The sequence below is a fragment of the Strongylocentrotus purpuratus genome, unplaced genomic scaffold, assembly GCF_000002235.5.
Source record: "Strongylocentrotus purpuratus isolate Spur 01 unplaced genomic scaffold, Spur_5.0 spur5_scaffold_14, whole genome shotgun sequence".
Lineage (NCBI taxonomy): Eukaryota > Metazoa > Echinodermata > Echinoidea > Camarodonta > Strongylocentrotidae > Strongylocentrotus > Strongylocentrotus purpuratus.
The window spans coordinates 24,048,536-24,071,216 of NW_022145599.1; the positions used below are offsets into that span (position 1 = coordinate 24,048,536).

General features: G+C 37.8%; 1 protein-coding gene across 1 annotated transcript in view; it reads left to right on the plus strand.

The window, feature by feature from the left end:
* FSCN1 (fascin) overlaps window positions 1-18,589 on the plus strand; it is a gene marked incomplete at its 5' end in the record, with an annotated part of 30,789 nt that extends 12,200 nt beyond the window's left edge. The window contains 3 exon segments of the mRNA NM_214536.1: window positions 16,423-16,603; window positions 16,933-17,213; window positions 17,644-18,589. Of these exon segments, the coding sequence (NP_999701.1) occupies window positions 16,423-16,603; window positions 16,933-17,213; window positions 17,644-17,849 (668 nt within the window). The 3' untranslated portion in view covers window positions 17,850-18,589.
* Between the last annotated feature and the right edge of the window lie 4,092 nt (window positions 18,590-22,681).

The following is a 22,681-nucleotide window of genomic DNA, read 5'->3' on the forward strand; positions in this document are numbered from 1 at the left end:
CGTAGTTGGTTTTTCACTTCTTGGTAAAAAAAGAAACTTTTCTTTTTGTGCAGTCAAGTCGGACATTGTTTGGAAGAATGGAAGCGTTTGTCGCGAGGCGCGAGTAGGCATTTCTATTCGGAGGGCGTGTCCATCAAGTCTTATGGCATAGGCATTGCAAAGGAACAGGAACCTGATTCCTGAGAATGTCTTTATATTAACAAGGACACAAAATGTAGGGACACTTTTTCAGAGGCTGACTTCTGTTTCCCACATATCCAAACTTCCTATTTCCATATTTTGCGATCTCGCATATTGTGGGCACTTTTATTTTGATGAAAACTGATTTCCGTCATTATCATGTTCGACAAAAACTTGGTAACTCAACTGAGATATGGCGGTTGCCAAATATTTGAAATTTCAAACTAGATGTGGCTCTGGCCCCTAGTCCCCCACCTTCACCCCCTCCTGCCGACCCACCTACACTTATTATTATGAAGGGATACTTATTTAGGAGTAGCTTTTAGTAACTGGAATAAAACGAAAATACCTAATTATCAAGAAGGTACACGTATTTGAAAAGAGGAGGAAGAATATTTTTTAAATGATATCAAAATTAACCAGACTGGAATTCGTCAATGCTGACGAATTAGGTAATCTGCCGCAGATCTGAGATGACGAAGGAACGATCGACAGACGGCATAGGTCCATGGACGTACCATCCACAATCGCTCACAGAAAGAGAAGCTATAATTCACCCTCATATTTGAATGACGGAATTTTCGTATAGATTTTGTACACAACTTATGGGCTCAATATTTTGATAAACATTGAACGTCCCAGAAGGATACCAGCATAACGGAAATGGGGACAATTTCATATTGCAATACCTGCTGCAGATCACCTGACATTGATAAGATCGGGGGATAGAATGGAAAAACGCATTTTTGTCTTGCAGCAGACCTCGTTTCACCTACAGAAACAAGGAAACAATACGTAAGGGGAGGGGCAGTAGGCAAACTCTAATCATGGAAATGCCAGTTGTCACAAGACTTGAATGAAACTCATTGATTCAGAACCTATGTCTTACAAAGTAAAACCAGACTGACTCAACAGTAAAGAATCCTTATAGACCCTAAAATAGGACATGAGACACAAGTCATGTTCATGGAAGACCACTTTTGGTTCACTCAAAGTTTACACGTGGGACTGTTATACCATTGAAATCAAACACAATAATGGACTGTATACACATTACACAACATTCTGTTTGATTATTCTAGTGAGAATATGTACATCTACCGAAAAGTCTACAGTTAGACAAGGGTGGGTTTGTTTGTTTCAGTTGGTTGGCATCTCCTTTTGAATCTCATCTATATGATCTGCGTGGGGTAGCGATACACCTTCTTTTTAGCCAAGCCTCTTTTTGACGTTCAATTTCGTTCCAGTATTCGTATGGCCTGTATAACCTCAGACCTAGGATTCTGCAAATTCTAATCGGGGCAGGAGCTATCCGCTAGAGTTATTCAGAATTATAGAACAACCATGTCAGTCTGTGTACTTATTATTTCCTTATTATCTTTCTTACATTCTACTTCCTTTAATCCCGCTTCTTACTATTTTGTATAAATTCCATATTTTCCTTCCCACTTGTAGACCACACTTGCAGACTGACTAGCCACGCCTTAATGGCCTTGATGTTGTCTGTGATTTCCTTATTTTTTCTTCTCCGTTTCGGTATCCGTTTCGCTTGTTTTTCTCATTTTCCTTCTGTATTTTTGTATCATTTCCCTCAATTTAACCTCATGTTACATTTTTATGCTTTATGCATGTATGGTCTTTACCATCTTTCATTCGTGACGTTCCCCAGTGATCATAGTGATCATAGTGGTAATTGTAGTTTATTACTCTTACTTAAAAAAATATCCATCGAAAGCCCACGCAATAGTCATGATAGCCCATAAAATCCCATAAAATCAAATTTCTGTAAATAAAGAGCATTATAACCTTTCAGTTGTTCATAAACCATGTCGTACCGTTTAAAAGCCACAGTATGAATGCTTCAGTGAACTCCATATTGAACATTTTGATACGCCGTTAAAGGCAGACAGCGTCTGTATTGATTTTACCTATACATCTCAAATCGATTTTTACCTTATTGTAGGGTTCCACACCGACAAGTCGAAAGCTGCTTGTCTGATAATCGGATACACTCATATATTATGAGAACTATAGGCACACAACATGTGAATATGTTGATGGTATAGTACATGGCTTGTAGTAGGTTAAGTAATGGAGAGTAAAGTAAAGCTCTGTTATAATTGTTTGAAATTGTGTGATGTTAGGTGTAATTGATTATTTGAATTGACACTGGTTTAGGGCAACCTGAGCGATGTACAAAATGTCAAATTTTCTCATAATGCTTATGAGCATGCATTATTCTGACAGTTTTTTCATCATTTGCATATCGTATATCCACTTCATTTCAGTTTGGATGTTATAAATAATATGAAATCAATATTATATATTTTACAATAGTTATTACCAACAAATTGATTTCTATGACAAAGCTATGTGTAGATTATGATATAATTACCGTACAAGGTAAATAAATTGGAAGATTGTTTGTAATGCTGAGTCAGTTACACCAAGGAGTTATTGGTCACACCGACTCCAAACCTACTTCGAACCGACCCGTGCGTGGTCATTCGGGGTGTACTTGTAAAAAAAAAATCTCGGTCCGAGTATAAATTATATTAGTTGTGCAGCAACGTGAAATCTGTATAATATTATGGTGAGTGGGGTTATTATCTTGAGGTATGCTGACCGTCAATGTCAAGGGAAATTTTCCTTTTCTCTCGGCCTTTCCTACACCATTTGATTCTCGGAATTCAGTTGATCTTAGTCTAAAGACCCGGATCACTGCTAAAACTGAATCCTGTGAGTGGTCACAGATCCCAAGAATCAATAGCAGTGACACTATTATACCCTCGTTCCTGAAACCCACTGATAAGACTTGTACCAGGAAACACAGGCAGTGACATGCATCGTACTATTACTTTAGAAACTATTACTTTAGAGCCATTGTCCTACCTGCCCAAAAAGATAAATGCAATTCAATTCAATATTAGATTAATTTGGGCTCAATATCCAATCTTCATTCCTGTTTACAGATATAATGTAATTGATTTATCTTATTCCGGGATTTCACACCACAGCCCGATTCAAATTTCGAAATAAAATCTCTCTTTTGTAAATGATCAAAATATATAGTGATTCCAAGATCCAGTATGAAACCAGGACTTGTAACTTGAATAAATATAGAAGGAAGATACAATTAAAAGGAAATTTGATCTTTTGCGCTTTTATAAATATAGCAACTATTTGGCTCTTACTTTCATTTTGTTTGCCAATGAATTATTTTCATTTCAAGTACTGCTTCCTCGTAAAATGCGGGTCGAGCCAATGCTGCAACAGTAATCATTTTTTTGCTTCCTTCTTCAATTCATACTGAATATATTAAAATGATCTCCCAAATAAACATGGACGTTCCCTACAATATCAGACCTTCAAGTTTATCCTTCAATTGCAACAAGGTATGTGACGATGCTGGAATGCCAATGTCATTGCGGTGTCATTCCATTCTCTATACGCCAAGGCCCTTCAATTCAATCTTGTTCTGTTATTGAATTTTCCATCACACTCCCAGTGGCGATACAAATATAGCTTTTAGTGCCTTTGTCAGTCGACCGAATGTATGCGAACGTGAACAATGGCAGAGAATTGTCATTTCAATTTTCAAGTATTAATCATTATCATTATGTAGCGAAATCAGATTTTTGTTTTATACTTCCCTTTAAGTTGCGATGAGCTGTGTCTGTCCAAGGAATTCGTCTTCCGCTTGGTTTCAGCCATTGCGTGCTCAATTTGGTATAATCTCATTGGTATGAGGTATATTTGATGGAGTGCTAAATATTATTAGTAGATGCTCTGCTGGGCAGCTATTTTAGTAGTTACAGTATCCTTGCCACATAGGTAAAGGGAGATTGAGCATTATGTTCTCGTATCTTGTGTATATTAATTTTGTAATCTACTCTTAACATCAATACGGATGATTCTAGAGGCTATTTTAGAGTGATACATGATGTCAACCAGTCTTATTTCTGAGATAGGCCTACACTCTTCTGGATATCAGCTGTAAAACTAAATTGCCTTGTTTTAATGAACCTTCTTTCACATTAAAATCTGTGCATTTGAGTATATTATTTATTGATGTATAATGTGCGAAAGCATCGGTCTGCTCTCAAAAGAACCTCAACATTATGTAACTGATCACTGACATGGTATCCATATCGAATTATCTGTTATATCCAGATTTAAATATAAAACTGATGTAAAATCATTCCAATTAATGATATGATTTAAAATCTGTGACATTTCAGTGTGTTCAAGCCAATGAAATTGTCAATATATTATATTTATACATTGTTAGAAGAAATTCAAAATAACAAAGCAACATTCAAGGTTTTTGCACATGGTGTAATTACAGTGGTTGCAATTGAGGGGGAGGGGGCGTCAATAGGCCATTCTACTTATTTATTTATTGATTGATTGATTGATTTAAAAAAAATAAAAAATAAAAATAAAATAAAAAAATGGGAGGGGGGAGGGAGGGGTGGAACACATTTACTAGCAGGGTAGCTGAAAATTGTCCAACTATGGTAAAAGGTGGTGCAATTCATGCGCAGTCACCGCTTCACTAGACCATTCTTATTTTGTATCCATTCTTCAGGGGGGGGGGGGTTGAGAACAAATTTGTAAATAAATTAGCCGACATATTTTTCCGAAAAGCCCCTCCCCATACACCAACAAAAGAGGTCCTCGGATTTTTGTTGACAATTGTAGTCACAGCTCCGTAGATTTTCACCCCTTCTTACTTCGAAAATATTTGGCCGCCCTTGAGCTTCGTGGCTTCTACAATCATGACTAAAATTGGACAACATCATGATTGGTGATAAATTGCCTTTATACCAATAACCCGGTGTCGAGTGTTGCTATATTTTGAAAGCAATATGAAACTCTCATATCATAATGAATGATATGTGAAGAGGTATTCAGATATTGATATATTGCAATGTACATTCTAAATCACCACTCCATATCCGAACGCAATATAGTTCCAAATAAAATGATCCCGAAGCGATGATTTATACCCTCTATTCCATTTGCACTTCATTTGTGTAGCGCAATTAGGATCAACACTGCTTGTATGCACATTGGCAATAAGTCATCGTCGCAATACCCGTTTTCCCACACCTCATTTTGTTTGATTTCAAATATCGATATTTTGTGTTGGCATTATTGCATATTTTCCCAGGGGTGATCGATAGTTGACGGCAATATAAAAGCAGAATTCACACTGCCTCAGCGAACACGATATGGTATAGGCTATCATGCATTTTGAAGGCCTCTGTATGACTGCGATTTGTAAGTGTCTTCATATCAGTAAGGGTATAAATAGGGTCATTTTTATGCCTTAGATATGTTCCATTTATGTATGAAGGCAGGGGCAATTTCAGTCGTAGTCATGGCAACGATTGCTGACGCCCAATGTTCATACTTAGGTTGATTATGTAAATTGCGTTTAGAAAATATGGATTCCCCAACTGTTTCATTCAATACAGATACTGACTGCTGAGGTATGTAGTATTTATATAGAGTACCGAAGTGTGATGTCATACTGGCCAAGTGCCAAACAATTTGTGCTAAACATTGATTTGGTGATCACACCAGCCCTAAACACTGAATTTGCACTGCTCCAACCCGTTGCTTGAATTATTTCGCAAAGAACCTCATGCGCATTATACTGAATACTACTACACTTGCTTACATTAATATCCATGCCTGCAAAAAAGGAGGCATTTTGCTACATTCTTTGTTACAAATCCGTCTCTGGTGCAAGCTCTATGAAGCAAACTTAGTTTGATACGTATCTAGCGACAGTTTAACCATAACTTACATTGTGTAAAATTATGATGGATGAGTTGTTTTTTAACACATGGCCGATAAAACTCAATGTTGTCTCGGAGCATTACGGAACATTTATCTTCATTAATTTCACGGTTTCTCACGCTGAGCTCACCACATCACCGAAAAAAGAAAAATTTCACCATAACTGGAGTAGTACAAATTGCCCGTTGTGTATAGCTGGAGCCGTATGATTGGTTTTGTAGTATAACAGTTGCCTGCAGCCATATCATACTACTTTGCAAATACAACGATGGTGAGAAATATTCTTTGGTATAATTAATGACGTCAAGATTCTGCTGTCAAAAGGCCAAGCAACCAGTGTTATTATAAAGTCTTTTGTTAGACGGCGAGGAGAATGGCTATTTATGGAAGTAAAATATACGAAATGATTATCGCTGGAGCGAAAACGAGAAGACCGCACGAAAGTGGAAGTGATAAATACCACTTGTAATTGTATTACTGTTGCATATCTTCAGATGAACTGACACTCACAATCATTCAAGCTTTTTTCCCATTTGTGACAGAAGGGAAATCTAATGTGAATTAATGTTATACAAAAATGTGTAGGAAGGTAAAATAATTGAATTTTTCTCATTCACATGCAAAAGTAGCATTATGCATAGGATAACTGTAAGGTTGGAATGGATGTTACGTTTATTTACAATCACTTACACTATTTGTAATGGATCATGGATGCTATATGGATAACTAAATTGATATTTAGATAAATAGCTGGACAGAAATACACAGCCTCTATAATGACATGGCATGATGGAGAAACTATTAACAAGAGTGGCGGGAGTTGAAAGGGGGCAATTTCAGGTGGATAAGCAATACAATGGTAGGAAAGGGGTAGGTGGGCCGCTGATTTCGCGTAGCATGTTTCTTAGCTTACCGTCTGGAGAGGGGAAACGGAGGGGGGGGGGGGGTTAGGGGCAACAAAAACGAGATGTTGGCCTAGCACGTTTAGGGGGCACCTGTTTTCTTCAGATCATGCATCCTCCCCAGTCTTCCAGGAGCAGATGGCAATACTCGTTCTGTTTGACTTATCTACATGCATGGGGTCATGGAAGATCACGAGTTCAACAGACAGCAACCTGTTTGTTATAAGCCCTGCTCAATATGGTTTGCTGATTAGTTGAAGATGTTTTGTTGAATTCAATTTAAAGTAGTGAATAGGGGTGTAAATAAAGGTAATGTCAGACCAGCTAGAAGGATGTGACGTTTGACCTGCCCCAGTAATTCTTCACTTTGAAAATTGCAATCACATACGCTGCATTGAGAGGAAGACAGGTGAGAAAATACGAAATAAGATCTGAACTCATGAAAATGATCAAGTTAAAGAATACGAGTAGGAGGAAGGAAGATATTATTATTGCACATGCAGGATGGTGTCATCATTAGTGCATGTCTTCATTTGTGAAGTTGGAAAATGTTATTTGTGAACACAGACACAACGGGTGACGCCTTTAGCTGACAACACTCCGAACATGAAGGATATCAGCATGTTCGTTTTGTGATGCGTTTTGGTATTCCAATCATTCAATAGCTGCCAGCAGGATAATATCCAGAAACAAATGGATTGTCTTACACGAAAAGGTTGATTACTGCCATTGGGATATTTTTGGTGGGGATAAGGTTTGACGTAACGGTAAGGGCATGCAGCGATAACGTTATAGTGGATTACAGTGGAGACATGGCTCTGGATATAAGATATTCCTTCCTTCACTAATAATTAAAAACTGCCATTTTGATGTTTGCAAGAATAAGGATGGGTTTAGCCTAGGGAATGCAAGCATAGAATTATGGTATGCGATTTGTTCAAATAGTATTTTCGAGGCGTCCAGTCCCTATGGAAACATTAAATGCAATGCGAGGCAGAAGGTGGAATGCTGCTTGAAAAACACATATTCATAGGCTGCACACTACACAGACGATAATGTTTTATTTAGAATTTCTGACCTATTGTACTTCTGTGTTCCAAGCAAGTCCTCACTTCTGCTTCCGGAAGTCTGGTACTTTTTGCTTTGATTCTCGTCAACTATGGTTTCATTTGTTTTAGCTTTGTTTCTTTGTATTATTATTAGGGAAGTCTACATATCGATGTTCTATGGTGTTCCTAATAGTACACCTACCACTGAAACTATCTCCTTCCCATATCTCCTCCGGTCTCCATAGACATGACAATATATGGACGGTATGTTCTCACTGCCAGTACTAGTGAAAGTACTAGCAATTGATGCTATTATAGCTTCGTCATGCTATCAAGCACCATTCTTCAAGTTGTGATATAAATAAACGTCTAACGCCGCATTGGGTAGGTCTTCGATCGAAGACGACGATGCCTATCGTGTTTATTATGATTCTTAGTCACGCTGTTGATAAATGACCACTGCAGTCTTACCCCTGTCTGGAAACAAAGGGTCTCTTTTCTCGGTCGAAAATGAGCTACCAGTAACCACCACCAGTAACGATGACCACCGATACCACACGTGTGTATGCTCCATCACTCAGCACCATCCAATCTCCTTGAGTCATCGCTCGGTGGTTTAAAGATGGAGTTTGTGAAGTCTCAAGGCATCTTAGGTTGAAGGAAAAAATATGAAAGCATACTGCCTGTACCAGTGGCATGTTATACTGTATAGTATATGAACATGATGAATGAAATAGTGTCAACATTTGTGATTATAATGTGCATCATGTATGAGCCAACCGTTAACATTTAGATATGTAGGAGCTAGGGGATAGGAATCTAGAGAGAATTTGGGGGCCATGTCTCCCAGGCACCTGTTCGTATGGAGCCCTGCATAATCATGACAATCATTTATATAATTTCATATTATTATTATGTACCATAGATGTTCACACCTCTTTCCGACTTAGGGCTCAAAGAGCAACGATCATGTTTAAAAATTTCATATTGCCTATCGCAACTGCCTTTCATCAAATGACTGATAATTATGATTCTAAGGTACGAATTATTCTTTTTAAAGTCTTGAAGAATAGTATGATGACGTGAATGTTGTGATTGATGGAGTGTTTATTCTGCATGTTCCTTAGACGCGTGAGGTCATGTGTAATTATAAGTCTACCTCGATCAATAGGGAAAATCTGTCTAGCTTTGTGCCCTTCACATGCCGCAGTAATTGATTATACCTTATCATCCAATGTTACGACTATCAATGGCGAGGAAATATCGTCTCCTTGAAAGCCTGAAAGACGTGTGTTTAAATTATATGAGTTTAATATTGCCCTTTCCGGTGATGTGGTCTGAACTCTAAAGTCGAGATGTCATAATTCTATGAACATGAACATGAACGTTGCATTCATTCCATCTATACGTGTATCATTCTTCATTCAGTTCGTTTTTCCGTACTATCATTGTTTACCACTTGTGAGAATATATACCTGTCATCATAAAAATGCACTATACGTGCAATGGCTATAGCTGCCGTAAAATAAAAGCGAGGAAGGCCACCGAAGAATGGTCCATTATGGTGCACAGGCGTACATAAAAGCAATGATTGTTGCGGTTTAAGCCCCTCAGATCCATATTCAAAGTCATAGCGATGAATGTGGATTGAGGCAACAATCATGACAAAGATTGAATTGTTTTGAAAAGTCATCGTACTAACGGTACTTCAGGACTATAATTTGTAAATATTCAACTTCCGACTTCCGATTGTCGGTTGTAAAGTAATTCTTCAACATAATAATTCCGAAACCGAATTCCTTCCTTGTGAAAGTGTTATTGTCAGTGCAAAAAAGACATATAGTTATGAAGAACATGCTATGTGGTCTCAATAGAAACAATCAGTCGCTTGATAATTAGAAAATCTGAAACGACAGGCCCGATAAATATAGGCTTCACATGTTTCAAAATGCCCATGGCAAGCGCAGGGAAGAAATGAAAATGAAGGAAATTACGTGAGGGAGAAAGATTAGAATCTTGTGGATGCGATCCATAGTTGAGAACAAAGACCATCTCGTTGGGAAGTGATGTTATTGTTGACGTCGTCATTCATGACGTATCGCCTGAGAGCATTATCTGGGATGTCTGATCACGGTATGAGGGTAATGATTGTTGTCGAGTCTCTCCTTGAATGGAATGTGCTTTCCATCTGCCAGGCCGACTGTCTCTGGCCCCTGAAGGCACTTTGCAGGAAAAAAAATAGGAATTATGATATGAAGATGTAAGATTCTTCAGACGTTTTCATTTTCTCAGTTTGAGGCTGCGTTCTTTCCGTATAGGTTCTGTTTATTATCGCTCAATGGATTACACAAAAAGTAACAATCCCGACCTATACCTTCCAGATACGAATATGTTGTCTATTTAGAGCATGTTATTATGGTATTCCAGACAGTTTGGTTTCTTTAGGTAGTGTATATTTACTTGCATGTATTCGTATGTTCATTTTCTGCTCATTCAATGAATGCAAAAAGGAAAAGTCCCAAGTAAGTTTTACGTTGTGAATACTTGATAGGCCCATGTTGTCTATACTATTCAGTCCAAACGCACTAGTGGGACAATGACGACGTGTTATGATGATCATGTTAGATGTTATTGACGTATCTTTATTGATACTCGAATTAAATTAACATAGTTAACTCCAGAATTAAAAAAAAGTTTAGAAGCAAACACATCGTTCATCGTATTGGACTTTAATGTGCTTATCCAAGTACATGATACATGTACTAATTAAACAGATACACGCCCTTAAAGGCCAATTAGCATAGCCGTCACATGAGGTTGGGCATGGCTGATAATGCGTTCGGTACACAAATCATCAGTTCGTAATTAGATTATGAAAGGACTCTTAGCTCATCGTCTGCTCAATATTTTGACACGTATAGAAATCTCGACAGATCTGCTTGGTGGAGTCTGGAGAGACGAGATGACGCTGTCCGTGGAAGTGTAACGCTAACGATATGAGCCAACAACAGTATAAGGAGATACTGCAAAACTATTTTCTGTAATGTTTGTCTGCATGTGCTTCCTTATTGTTTCAGTTATATACCAAGGATCTATAAGTGTGCAATGATTGTACTGCCCGCCCCCCGGGATATAATACAGGCATGATCACTAAGCAGTGTCTGTGTTGATCCACGTCATGCTTTCGAGAGACACTTACCAAAAAACCACCATTTCCATTAATTTATTCATTGTGTGTAAAATAAAAGTTCTTTCAAAATGATATCGAGGACCTAAAATCTTTCCAAAGTCTGGGCCGACGTAGCAACAATACAACGCAATGATAATCAAAATACATGTCTATTGCGACGGTTTACTTTATCTGCTTATAGCATCCGGTTGGCATGCGAAGGCCACTTTCGGACCCGTTTTCCCAGTCTTCCTATGTGAAGATTCTCCTATTTTACTCAATTTTCCCCATTATATTAACCAGTCTAGAAGGAAATGCTCTATATCCTGTTGATGATTTGATTATGCACCGAACCTCCATGTTATAATGCTAGTATACACTGCTGTTGAAGAAGGATAATTAATTCGATCACAGTAACTTCCTTGTCAAATATAGAGTTTCCACCAAAAGAAACAAAAATGGGTTGGATATTTTCATAGTTATGCTACATTAAAACAAAAATAGATTGTAAGCAACAGTATTGAAGCTGTACTCATTGTATGGTGTGCTGTGACATGGTTTTAGTATGTGTCCATAATATTTATAGTGTCGTGTATAATAAATATACGATCGATTTTTAAGACACGTGCATGCGTTTGTTTTGGCATACGCTGTCGGCTTTGTGAGTAATTGAAAATACAATGATACTGAAATTTGAACCTTGTAAAAGCACTTTGGATTCGATAGAAATTGTTACTTTATAGCCTAACACTTAGATGAGGAAACTACTAGAAATGTCTAGACTAAAGTGAATATAGTTATGTTTTGCAGAGAGAGAGAGGGGTGAACAGAGAAAGAGGAATGGGGCAGAGAGAGAAAGAGGATGAGAGAAAGAGATAGAGAGAGAGAGAGAGAGGGGGTGGATTATTATGACAGGAAAATCTCACTGTTGTGTACATTTTGTGTGTGCGCGTTTTGAGAGAGAGAGGAAGAAAGAGAGAGAGAGGGGGGAGCCGTGGGGTTCTAGCATTTATTTTCTAAATGTACGTCGCTTAAATTCAATACTTATTACAACTTTTTCGTTCTTAAACCCCCTGTAAGGCTGTAGAACCGTTAGTGGGGGAGGTGGAGATATATCTGGTGATAATCTGGTCATAATATGAATATAGATATGATTGTGATGATATTAAAATCCCGTGCAGTGTACGATGACCAATGGGACGATCATACAGCACACCTGCGCCTTGGTTGACACCTCCGATGTGTGGCAGGATGGAATTAGAAAATTAAAGCCATGCATCACCACATTGTCATCTGTGCTTTATCATGGCAACCTATCTAGGCATTATCACTATAGTCATCTTAGAGAGCTCTAGAAGGACATTAACTAGTGTGTTTGAAATGTTTGGGTTATTGCCATTTCGGCTCTCGGTAGATGATGTACAATGTTTATATCGTATTCTGTGATCTATCACAGCAACCAGGGAGGTGACAAAAGTCCTTGGACAGACCGTCTTCCAATGCATGAATGTGTCAATCTGTTTTGATCGATGTGGATGTGAGTAGCCTTTGTACGTTTGAAGTCTCCAATATGAACATGATGAATGCAAAGTGATTCATGGGCAGTCGGAAGATGTGGTGTAGCACTAATCGTTACGAAATTACAGAGCTCTATTAAAGTTGTTTAACAAAAGCAGTAAAAGCACTAAGCAGTGTAGTATGAGATGATTATCATATTATGAGCTCAAGAGCATTAAACTGCATATGCATAATTTCAGATAATATTCTGTCGTAATTAATTCCATACCTTTTCTTACTGAATCAAAACGAGTACACTTTACCTTTAAACTAGAAATGATGCCTAATGATGCGTCTACCCCCTTAGTGGTGGTATAGCAAACATCACCCAGCATGAGCTCGCCCAGCTAAGTATTCGACCAGCCTCCGACGTATCCAATGTCATTGGCAGCGCTGTCATTTTCATTAGCAATGATAATAGTTCTGGGTCTCGTTTGCTGTCTTAATGATGCCATAATTTATTGAGTCGTCATGCTTGGGCGTTTCAGCTGTGCTGTTTGCTAGAATACCAATTAATGAATGATACAGGTTTTATTTGCGGACAACGAGAGGCTACGCCGCCGAGAGACTGAAATTGATATATTTCATGCTGATTATGAATTTCGGTCCGATGCTGCTCTTAAATAACGGTAAAAACAGGAACACTTTTATATTGTTTCCTTGTTCTAACTTCTATTTCACTTTGGAAAGATAATGAGATCGGCTACTTGAATCCGGGTATATCCTATGGTGTGTATCACATTACTATTCCCTTGGGAAGTGAAGTTAAAGTGGTGTAGAAATTAATTTTTGTATACGCTGATGAAATATGATTTTCAAAAAGATGTTAGGAAGAGTGAAATATTAAATAAAGAATATAGGAAGAAGCAAGCAGTAGACATTGATAGAATACAAGGTGATTGGCGATAGGATGGGTAGGACACACCATTGTCATGAGATTTATGACTTTAAATAAAAATGAGAAGTAGTTTAACGAAGAATAGGGCCTTTTAGAGCGTGGGTTCCTCTCGCGGAGACGAAAGTATTTGGTGTTTGTAATAGCGTTTGATATGACGTTTTGAAGATACTCCCAGTTATTCAAACGACATGTTCGACTCCCTCATGTCAATTGAACTAAACAATATCTACCCTTTACTTAGCACTAGGGAGTGGGTGGATAATAAAACAAAAGATATTGTGTGATACTGTAATCAAAGTTTCTAGGTCATTAAACTATTGTATACGAAGTCAAAGAGGCGCGCCATAGAAAAGATAAAGGTGTATTGGAGTCGCTGAGTAAACGTTAAATGATCTGCTGAACATAGCCCTATGACGTAGGAAAGGATATTCTAATCTGGATAATGATTATGGCACTTTGTATAGGTATACAATGTTTACTTACATCGAGGTCCTACCTGGGGGAGTACGCAATATAATTATAAATAGACAAATAAACATCCATGATAACGGGCCTTGGAAGTCAGAAAGACGAGTGCCCTGTTTAGGCCCAAAGGGTGATTGATCCGGACTGAAGACAAGTCGTCCAGTCAGTCGCAAACGAACAAACTCATATCTCTTTAGCAAAGACCTACGATTGATATCAAATTGTGTTCTATTTGAATCAATCAATAAAGTCAAGGCCCATGAATATCACACTATAGGGCAATAGTTGTACATACTTGTGGGGTTACTATAGGATTTCTTTTGTATCCGTTATCAATGATGTCAATGTTCACCGTGTTCTCATGTACAGCCTAACATCACTCGTTCTCTCATCCAATTTGCAAGTTTCATGTCTTTTGTTTACAACGACGATGCGGCAAAGCTGAGAAATGTCTCAGTATATTCTTTTTCTGTTCAGTGTTATTTTAGCATTCTGAAATTTATAGCATTACCGTCGAAGATTTTGTAGACATTTTGGCTCTATTTTATCATCTTAGCTTCTGGATAAACGTTGCATTAACATGACATGACAAATCTCATCAATTGATTAGCGAATGTATGTTTACTACTGGTAATTACAAATCAACATTCCAAGTAGCCTTCCATTCGCAAACTATTACATAATCTGCATTCCTGTGTTTCCAGAGTTTCCCGAAAAACACAATAAAGTGGTAATTTAGCAGAAAACGTCAGTGTTTCGGCATTACGCAGGAATGTCAAGATGGCGGGTTGCAACATTTTCCCCAAAGTTTACAGGTAAATGAACAAATTGTGTTTACTTGTTGTTTTTGTAAACCAATCGAGTACAAACAAAGAGTAGACATGGTGAAAATCAAAGCGGTATTTGGAGACAACGCGAACGAATAAACTTCGAAGGGTATGCCGAGATCAGGCAACTATAATCCATTCGATGTTTACCATGTTTATATCGTTTTATATTAACTCAAATAGTAGGTGTCATTGTTTTGTAGATCTGTTAATAAACCTTACAAGGGTCTTACAAAACACAAATAGTCCCGAGAGGTTGAGAGTAAAACTGAATATCTCGTTAAATCGACATCGCTACGTTAAAAGGTAATACAAAGTTTGGGGAAATTTTGAAAATTGGCTGGATAGTGATTCTTTACAATTTTGATATATCTGGATGCCCCTGTGGATGTATTATAATCACTAGAAAATTTAGCACCTAAAACACTAGATGACAGACAGTATAGATGTCATGAAACTGAAAGATACATATGAATAGATTCATTGTCGAACTGGATAATTCGTTAGATGAGCTTTCTCAAGTGTTCATAACCTAACTATTAAACATCCTCTAAACTCATACGAGTCTCAATTCCCATTTTAAAATAAGTTTGCGGTATTCAGTTTCGTTAGCAATAGTCGTCTATTTACCACAACATTTTTTGTTTCCAAAATAAATTACTTTCGATTGTACAACACGTGCTTCGGCGAAGATAACTCCGTTGTCAACTTCGAAATTTCAAACTTGAACTTTCAAACTTGAACTGTGGACACAAGTCACCCAGCACTATTTAAACATACTCTTATATTAACCCGTTAACTACTGAATTAATTGATTGCCATAGGCTTAATACAGGGGCCACCAGGTTCCAGTAGGCAATGGGTTAAAGTATAAATCTAACCTGAAACAAAATCGCAAGTCTTGACCTGATCACCATCATGACCATATTTTTTTACCATATCTGAAGTTCTGAATCAATCACATCTGTTTACAGCGGATGTCAGCGACTTTTTCTTGATGACCAACAATCTTTATTTGCCCTTTGTGATGAGGAAATGTAGAACAGTTTGCTATGATCAGATCTTGCTTCAAAACAACACAAGTGACATTACAGCAGGAATTACATAACAATCTTGTCATGCTTGAGTGTGTAATCCTCATCATCATCATCATGACACATTGATGTCGGTGATTACTTTCCAATGGGGTTTAACGTTTCGCGGAAAATCAACTATGCCTTGGGTGATTCACTTAAGGAGATGCATCTGAACAAGAAGTCATTATTTTCTCTTCTCTGTCTAGCTCTGATTCATGCACGGACTTATAAATTGCAATTATAACCCTTGTAATAACTTCATTCACTTGGAAGCAAAAAATCTCAAATTGGCAATTTGGTCGGTTCTCTATGCTTTCACTGACTTTTAAACAAGTTACGATTAGAAACCGAAAAGGGAGGGCATTTCACACCCATGAATACAAAATGCTTTTGTCCCTGTTCTTTGGAAGCTGCACACAATTATAAACACATGGATTCACTATTAAATTTTCTCTCTCTCTCTCTCTCTCTCTTTCGATTACCTGCAGGCGAAGATGTTTCATTCAAGCTTCTTGTTGACGAAGAGATCGAAGACACAGAGACCTTCCAGTTGGAGTTTGTTGAAACCGACAAGTACGCCATCAGGGTATGTGACCCCAAGAAGAACTCCAGAGATGCTAAGTTCTGGAAGACCGTCGCTGCTGGTATCCAGGCTAACGGCAACTCAAAGTAAGTAAAAATGCTCTTTGGAGGTGTAGCTAGATCATTTTAAATGGGGAAAGTGGTGGTGGACCAAATTTGCTGACAAGTTTGGCCCGAAATTACCAACTGGTAAAAGTAAGGGTCATTTTTTAGATGTAGCAACAAAGCTAAAAGAAAAGAAAAAACCAAAATGGGTATGCATGTAACTAAGCTACTTTCATCTTAATTTGTTAGCTACAATTGCCTGAAAACGTGAGCTGTATCTTTCTCGAGAAAGCGCAGAAAGAAAGTTTCAGAAGTTTTTTTTATCGCAAGTATAAACATAATAATATATTACTGTCTTTTCTTTAATCTAGGGACCAGACGGACTGTCAATTCTCTGTCGAATACAACGGCAAGCACATGCATGTGCGTGCTCCAGGAGGCAAGTATGTTAGTGTCCGTGACAACGGCCATCTCTTCCTTCAGGATTCACCCAAAGACTTCATCTTCCGTCTGCTCAACCGACCCAAGCTGGTTCTCAAGTGCCCTCATGGATTCGTGGGCATGAAGGAGGGCAAGGCTGAGGTCGCCTGCAACCGATCAAACTTTGATGTCTTCACTGTCACCTACAAGGAAGGCGGATACACTATCCAAGGTTGGTTCACATTTATTTTCTTATTTTCTTTTTCTAAGGAGCCAGGATTTATCTAGGCAATACGAGAGTTGGTGTCAACATTATTTTCTTTATGAACATGCTTGTTGATATCAAGATGTATGCCTTGTTCTTGAAGGTTGTACCAATTTGTTGATTTGGGATTGGAGTCCTCAAAACCATTATGACAACTTCCTATATCTTGAATCGTGCTACAGAGATGCATAATGGTGTGATTTTCCTTTTTAAAATTGTCTGGTCATTATTTTCAGTTCTTTTTCGTTTCTAAAACCAAGCAATCATTGCAACTGAATCTGACAGTTACATTTACTCTCTAAATTCACGAGCATTTTATCTTTTTTCCCAACTCGATTAACATTCACTCCCGTTTGATAATGTATATTTTTTCTTACTTTTCAAATTGACTATTCAGACTCCTGTGGCAAGTACTGGTCTTGTGATGACAGTAGCCGCATCGTTCTTGGAGAGGCAGCAGGTACTTTCTTCTTCGAGTTCCATGAGCTCTCCAAGTTTGCTATCAGAGCAGAGAGCAACGGCATGTTGATCAAGGGCGAGCAGAGTGGCTTGTTTACCGCCAATGGTTCCGAGGTCTCAAAGGACACACTGTGGGAATTCTAAACAAATTGGGCTTGAAAGAAGCCAAATCCAAATCAGAAGTAGAGTAGCTGACAAGCCAGCCACTCTATCTATTATATCAATTGCAAATATTGTACATTTTTTTAATACAAAAATATTTTCAAAGGTGCATAATAATTATTTCATACTCTGGTGGGATCTTTAGGATCATATTTTCTCATTGCCTTGGCATACTGACTTCCATTATCCCTCATTTTTAAAAGGTAAATTGATCACTTAATATCAACTGAAAGGAAATGGAAGTAGGTCTCTGGAAATTTAGAAGAATAGATGACTATCCAGTATCTTCAAATATTGGTTGTACCTGTCTCAAAAAACCCATAAAAAACCTCTGTTTTGTGCTGTATTATAGCCATAAATAGAGATCAATTCTGGTGGTATATGCTACTTAAAATCAGGCTTGAAAATAGAATAAATGGAATGGAATGGATTTTCAAAAAGATTTGGAATGATAAATTTGCAGCCAGTGTCCGTGACAACTCTTGCATACCAGAAGCACTGAACAGTCTCTGCCGCACCGCTCGCCCAGGTGTATTGTTGTGACTGTACTTTTGAACAATAAAACAGATCTTTCGTCAAGTTTGGATATAAAAGTGGATTGAAATGCACGAATAGATTCGACTTGTATAGGGCATGGTGGACATTGATTTTACAGATACTTTCAATATACCGGTAAAAATCAATCATATAGAAAATGTAAACAGGGTGTAATATCTTAAATACCATTCATGAAGATCATGCAAAATGCAGATTGTGATTTAATATTGGCAATAGCTGTTTGGATTGTGATAGAAATTACAAATAGCAGGTTTTTTGTACACATTATATATTGATGTACCATGGATATATCAATACTTTTTTATTGTCACATTGCACTCTTGTCTGTTCTGTTGATAATGGAACATACATTTTGATTCCGAACAAAAACTTGCTATGCACATTTATGATTGTATAGTAAATGAATGATGAGTGTATTATCTCAGAAGGTATATAATTCCTGTTGTATGTATGTGATGAGTGTGTTTTTGGCATAAGCATATAAAGGACTGCTTGCTTCTTTCAAATGTAACATTTGCATTCCAAAATGATTCTCAAAGTTCATGAAAATTACTAAATATCACTTACATTGCCAATTCACTGGGATTTCAGTGGTTTACAACATGAGTAGTTCAGTGTTAACATTTTATTATTTTTTCCAACATGCACTTGATATCATTTTCCTTCATAATAATCATTGTACGTTTGGACTCAAACATACCATATCCAGCGAAAGATAAACTTGGACTATACCTCCCTCTATATGCCTTTGAAATTTCCCTCACGTTGTGCGTGTGTGAGTTATATATCCCCTATACCCCATCCTATCTTGTACATATTTTGAAATTCACATTCCTAAAAAAAGAAAAACACACACACTGGAAGAGAAACTCATATTGGAAATGGTGGTCGACAGTGGGCTCTTGTTGGTTGGAAGAATGACATATACCCGCACAGACAGCACGACTCAATGACGATTCCTTTCAGCTTCCAAAGGATCTATTTTGATATATTGCTTATAAATAAGGCAAAGCAACTTTGAAATGACAAGGCAGTTGTTATTACATAACATTGTACTCGTTTGTAACTTCTCTGCAGCTTTATTGATTGTACATGTGAGCGTTATACATTTTCATATGAAGACATCATGCACGCCGTCATTAGAAAGTAACATCATTCCAACTTTATTATCCATTTAAAATGTGTATCCATTCTGTTCTCTTTTTTTAAAGTTCTGGTTTTTATTTTTTGGTCTTTCAAATGTGTACTACGCCTGTAAATATTCGATTGTTTTTGCTATGACGTAACATTAATTTATGTATCATAATGATGAAGAAACTGGAATTATTTCTGCATCATTTTTAATGGCGTAGCAATAATGTAACTTAAAGGCGTCGCGTAGAATTTTAGTATTATTGTCTTTTCTCCATAGGTGCACGCAATGCTTGCAGACACTAAATAATTTGGCCTAGTTGAGACACAAAAGATACTATTTACTACTAAAAGATTTGAAGATTAGAACCGTAAAATCGTAATTTGTTAATGAATATTATTATGTCTAGGTTGCGACGTGGTTTCCGACTGTTTGCTTAAGGAATCGTTGAAAATTATGTTGTTCCCTCCTGTTTCGAAATGGCTTCTCATATATTGTTTTTTTTTATATAGATATTTCGTTTGCGTATATAGAAGAGCACTATATAGCAATATTATTATTATTGTATCATAACATTTTTTCTTAAGGTGTAATAGCACTGCTAAATCTTTGACTAACTTTCTTTTTTCTAACACTTTTGGAATCTGTCGTTGTCATTCGTTGGATGTGACGGCGTTTCCTTAATCAGCTATGCACTGTCAAAATAAAAATGTAGGTATTGATTATTAGATGAAATCACTAAAACTAAGTTACACGTATTTTACTAATAATGTACACGCTTAAATGCTAGAGTACGCCGGTTATTTTAACAGGGTATATGCATAGCGCACGGTCGTGAACTTGTAAAGAGGTTGATGATACATATAAACATTGCTAAGGTTGAAGAAAAAAAGTATGGTTTATTGCATGTAATAAACGGCCTTATAAATGGGAAATCGTATATGATTTCGTATCTTATTTGTGTGTGGAGAGTATCGAGCTTTGAGTCTGAATGTTCACTGGTAAAAGGTTTATGTTGTGCGTCAAGAGTGGTATGATATTAGGGACTTTTAGATTCTGCACGACGAGAACGTGGACTGCCCTTTTAAGGCAACGTGACGTCCTTTTAAGGCACTGGCAGTGACGTCACATTGCCTTAAAAGGGCAGTCTGCGTTCTCGTCGTGCAGAATCTAAAAGTCCATATTGATGGAGCGAAGGAAGACATCCCCATATATTGCAATAATGCAGAATTGTCTGCCCCCAAACAGAAAATCTATTCGTTTCAGACACCTTTCTTTCATTGCAATCGATGTGTTGGATACATAGATGGGTGGGGTAGAAGAGGGAGGGGGCTGTAGATGAGATAGTTATAGAAAGAGAAAGGGAGAGAGAGAGAGAGAGGGGAGAAAGGAAAGAGACGGATAGTGCCTTTTTGGGAGAGGGTGGGGCGCGATGGGAGAAAGAGGGAGGCAAGACATATGTTTATTCAGTTTTAGTTGTGAGAATAATAAATGTCTGTTTTGTTAGTGCCAAAACATAACAAAACCAAATTGGCAAAGTGAGCAGAGAGAGAGAGAGAGAGAGAGAGAGAGAGCCAGAAGATGGTGATGTATCCTTTGTTTGTTTGGTAGGTTGGGGAAAAATTAATTCCCCCTTTTCCTCGTTAAAACTTTTGGCATCATAATGAGAAGGAAAAAAAAGTCCAATTGTGTAGTAGGTGATGAATTAAATTTGATAGTCTTATCTTGATATCAATAAGTATTGAATGGCAAAAAAAAAAAGAAAAGAGGTGAGAGATGAAGGAAAAGGAAAAAGAACGTAAGATAATATAAGGAGATAGATTCACAAGCGATGGGGAGGGGGGTATTCTCTGTTGTCATTAAAAGTCATCATCACTATCATTACAAACACTAATCACTAATAGTCAGTTTCTGTTTACAGTTTCTGTTTACAGTTTCTGTTTACTCAACATCAAATCAAGTGGTGATTTTTCTTTATCATAATGTTTTGTAAGAGGACGATTATCGAAAACTGATTTGGGTGATCTGATTTGCGTCCTTGGTGTAGTGTATAGGAGAGAAGGAAAATAAATAAAGATATGAGTGACCGATAGAAGAAATATGGAAAAGAGAGTGAGAGAGTATGCATGCGTGTCCGTTTCATTTCGAAATACACAATATTCCCACTTTAAAGAAGCAAGGGGTATATCTTCTCCAGGCCTAGGGTTCACCTGCCCCTCAATTGTTCACCATCTACATGACAGCGTTTTCAATAAACCTGGGTCCGCGAGAGAATTTGAGTTATATCCAAAATATGTTTTGGAATAACGTCAAATTCATGAAAACGAAGTATCAGAAACCGCAAGATGCCCAAATACAGTGGCGAATCTAGGTGGAGGCCCCCTCCCCTGGCCCCCAAAACAGGCAAATTCAACCTTTTTTTAAAATAAAAAATAAGACGGGCCCCCTCCCCCTGTGATCCTTGCCCCCCCCCCCCCCTCCCCCGCTTATTCGCCGGCTGGCTGATACGGCGCTAAATATTTTCTCACGAATTTGGGAAGAAAAAAATAGTGCTCCTTACCCATCCCACTTATTCGCCGGCTGGCAGACTCGGCGCTTAATATTTGTTCTCGAATTTGGAAGAAGAAAAACAAATTGGTGCTCTTTACCCCCTCCCCCTCCCCCCCCCCCCCCGCTTATTCCCGCTAAACATTTTCTCACGAATTGGGCCCCCTATTTGGCTCCCTTATCGCCGGCTGGATCCGCCCCTGCCCCAATATATATATAACTTTGGGTATTTTGATAAGGAAAGAACATTTCAGAGATAGTAACGTTTATTTTTCCTCGCTCACAATGTAGAAACGGGATGGTTTCAGGCAGCGATCGAGGTCTATGAATATCCCCAAATGATGATATGACCATATTCGGGCACCTCAATGCTCGAATATCGACAGGATTCGGGCAGCGTTCCGCTCGAATAACCTTATTTATTGTATTTTTTTTTATATCGAAATGAAATTTATACCAGAAGAAAGTGTCTTTTCCCCCCTCGTTCACTTTACTTCTCGCAAAATTGACATATTGGGGTGCTTCCAGGAAACAGGTGACGGAATACATAATTTTACATTTTATATACATTATGCAT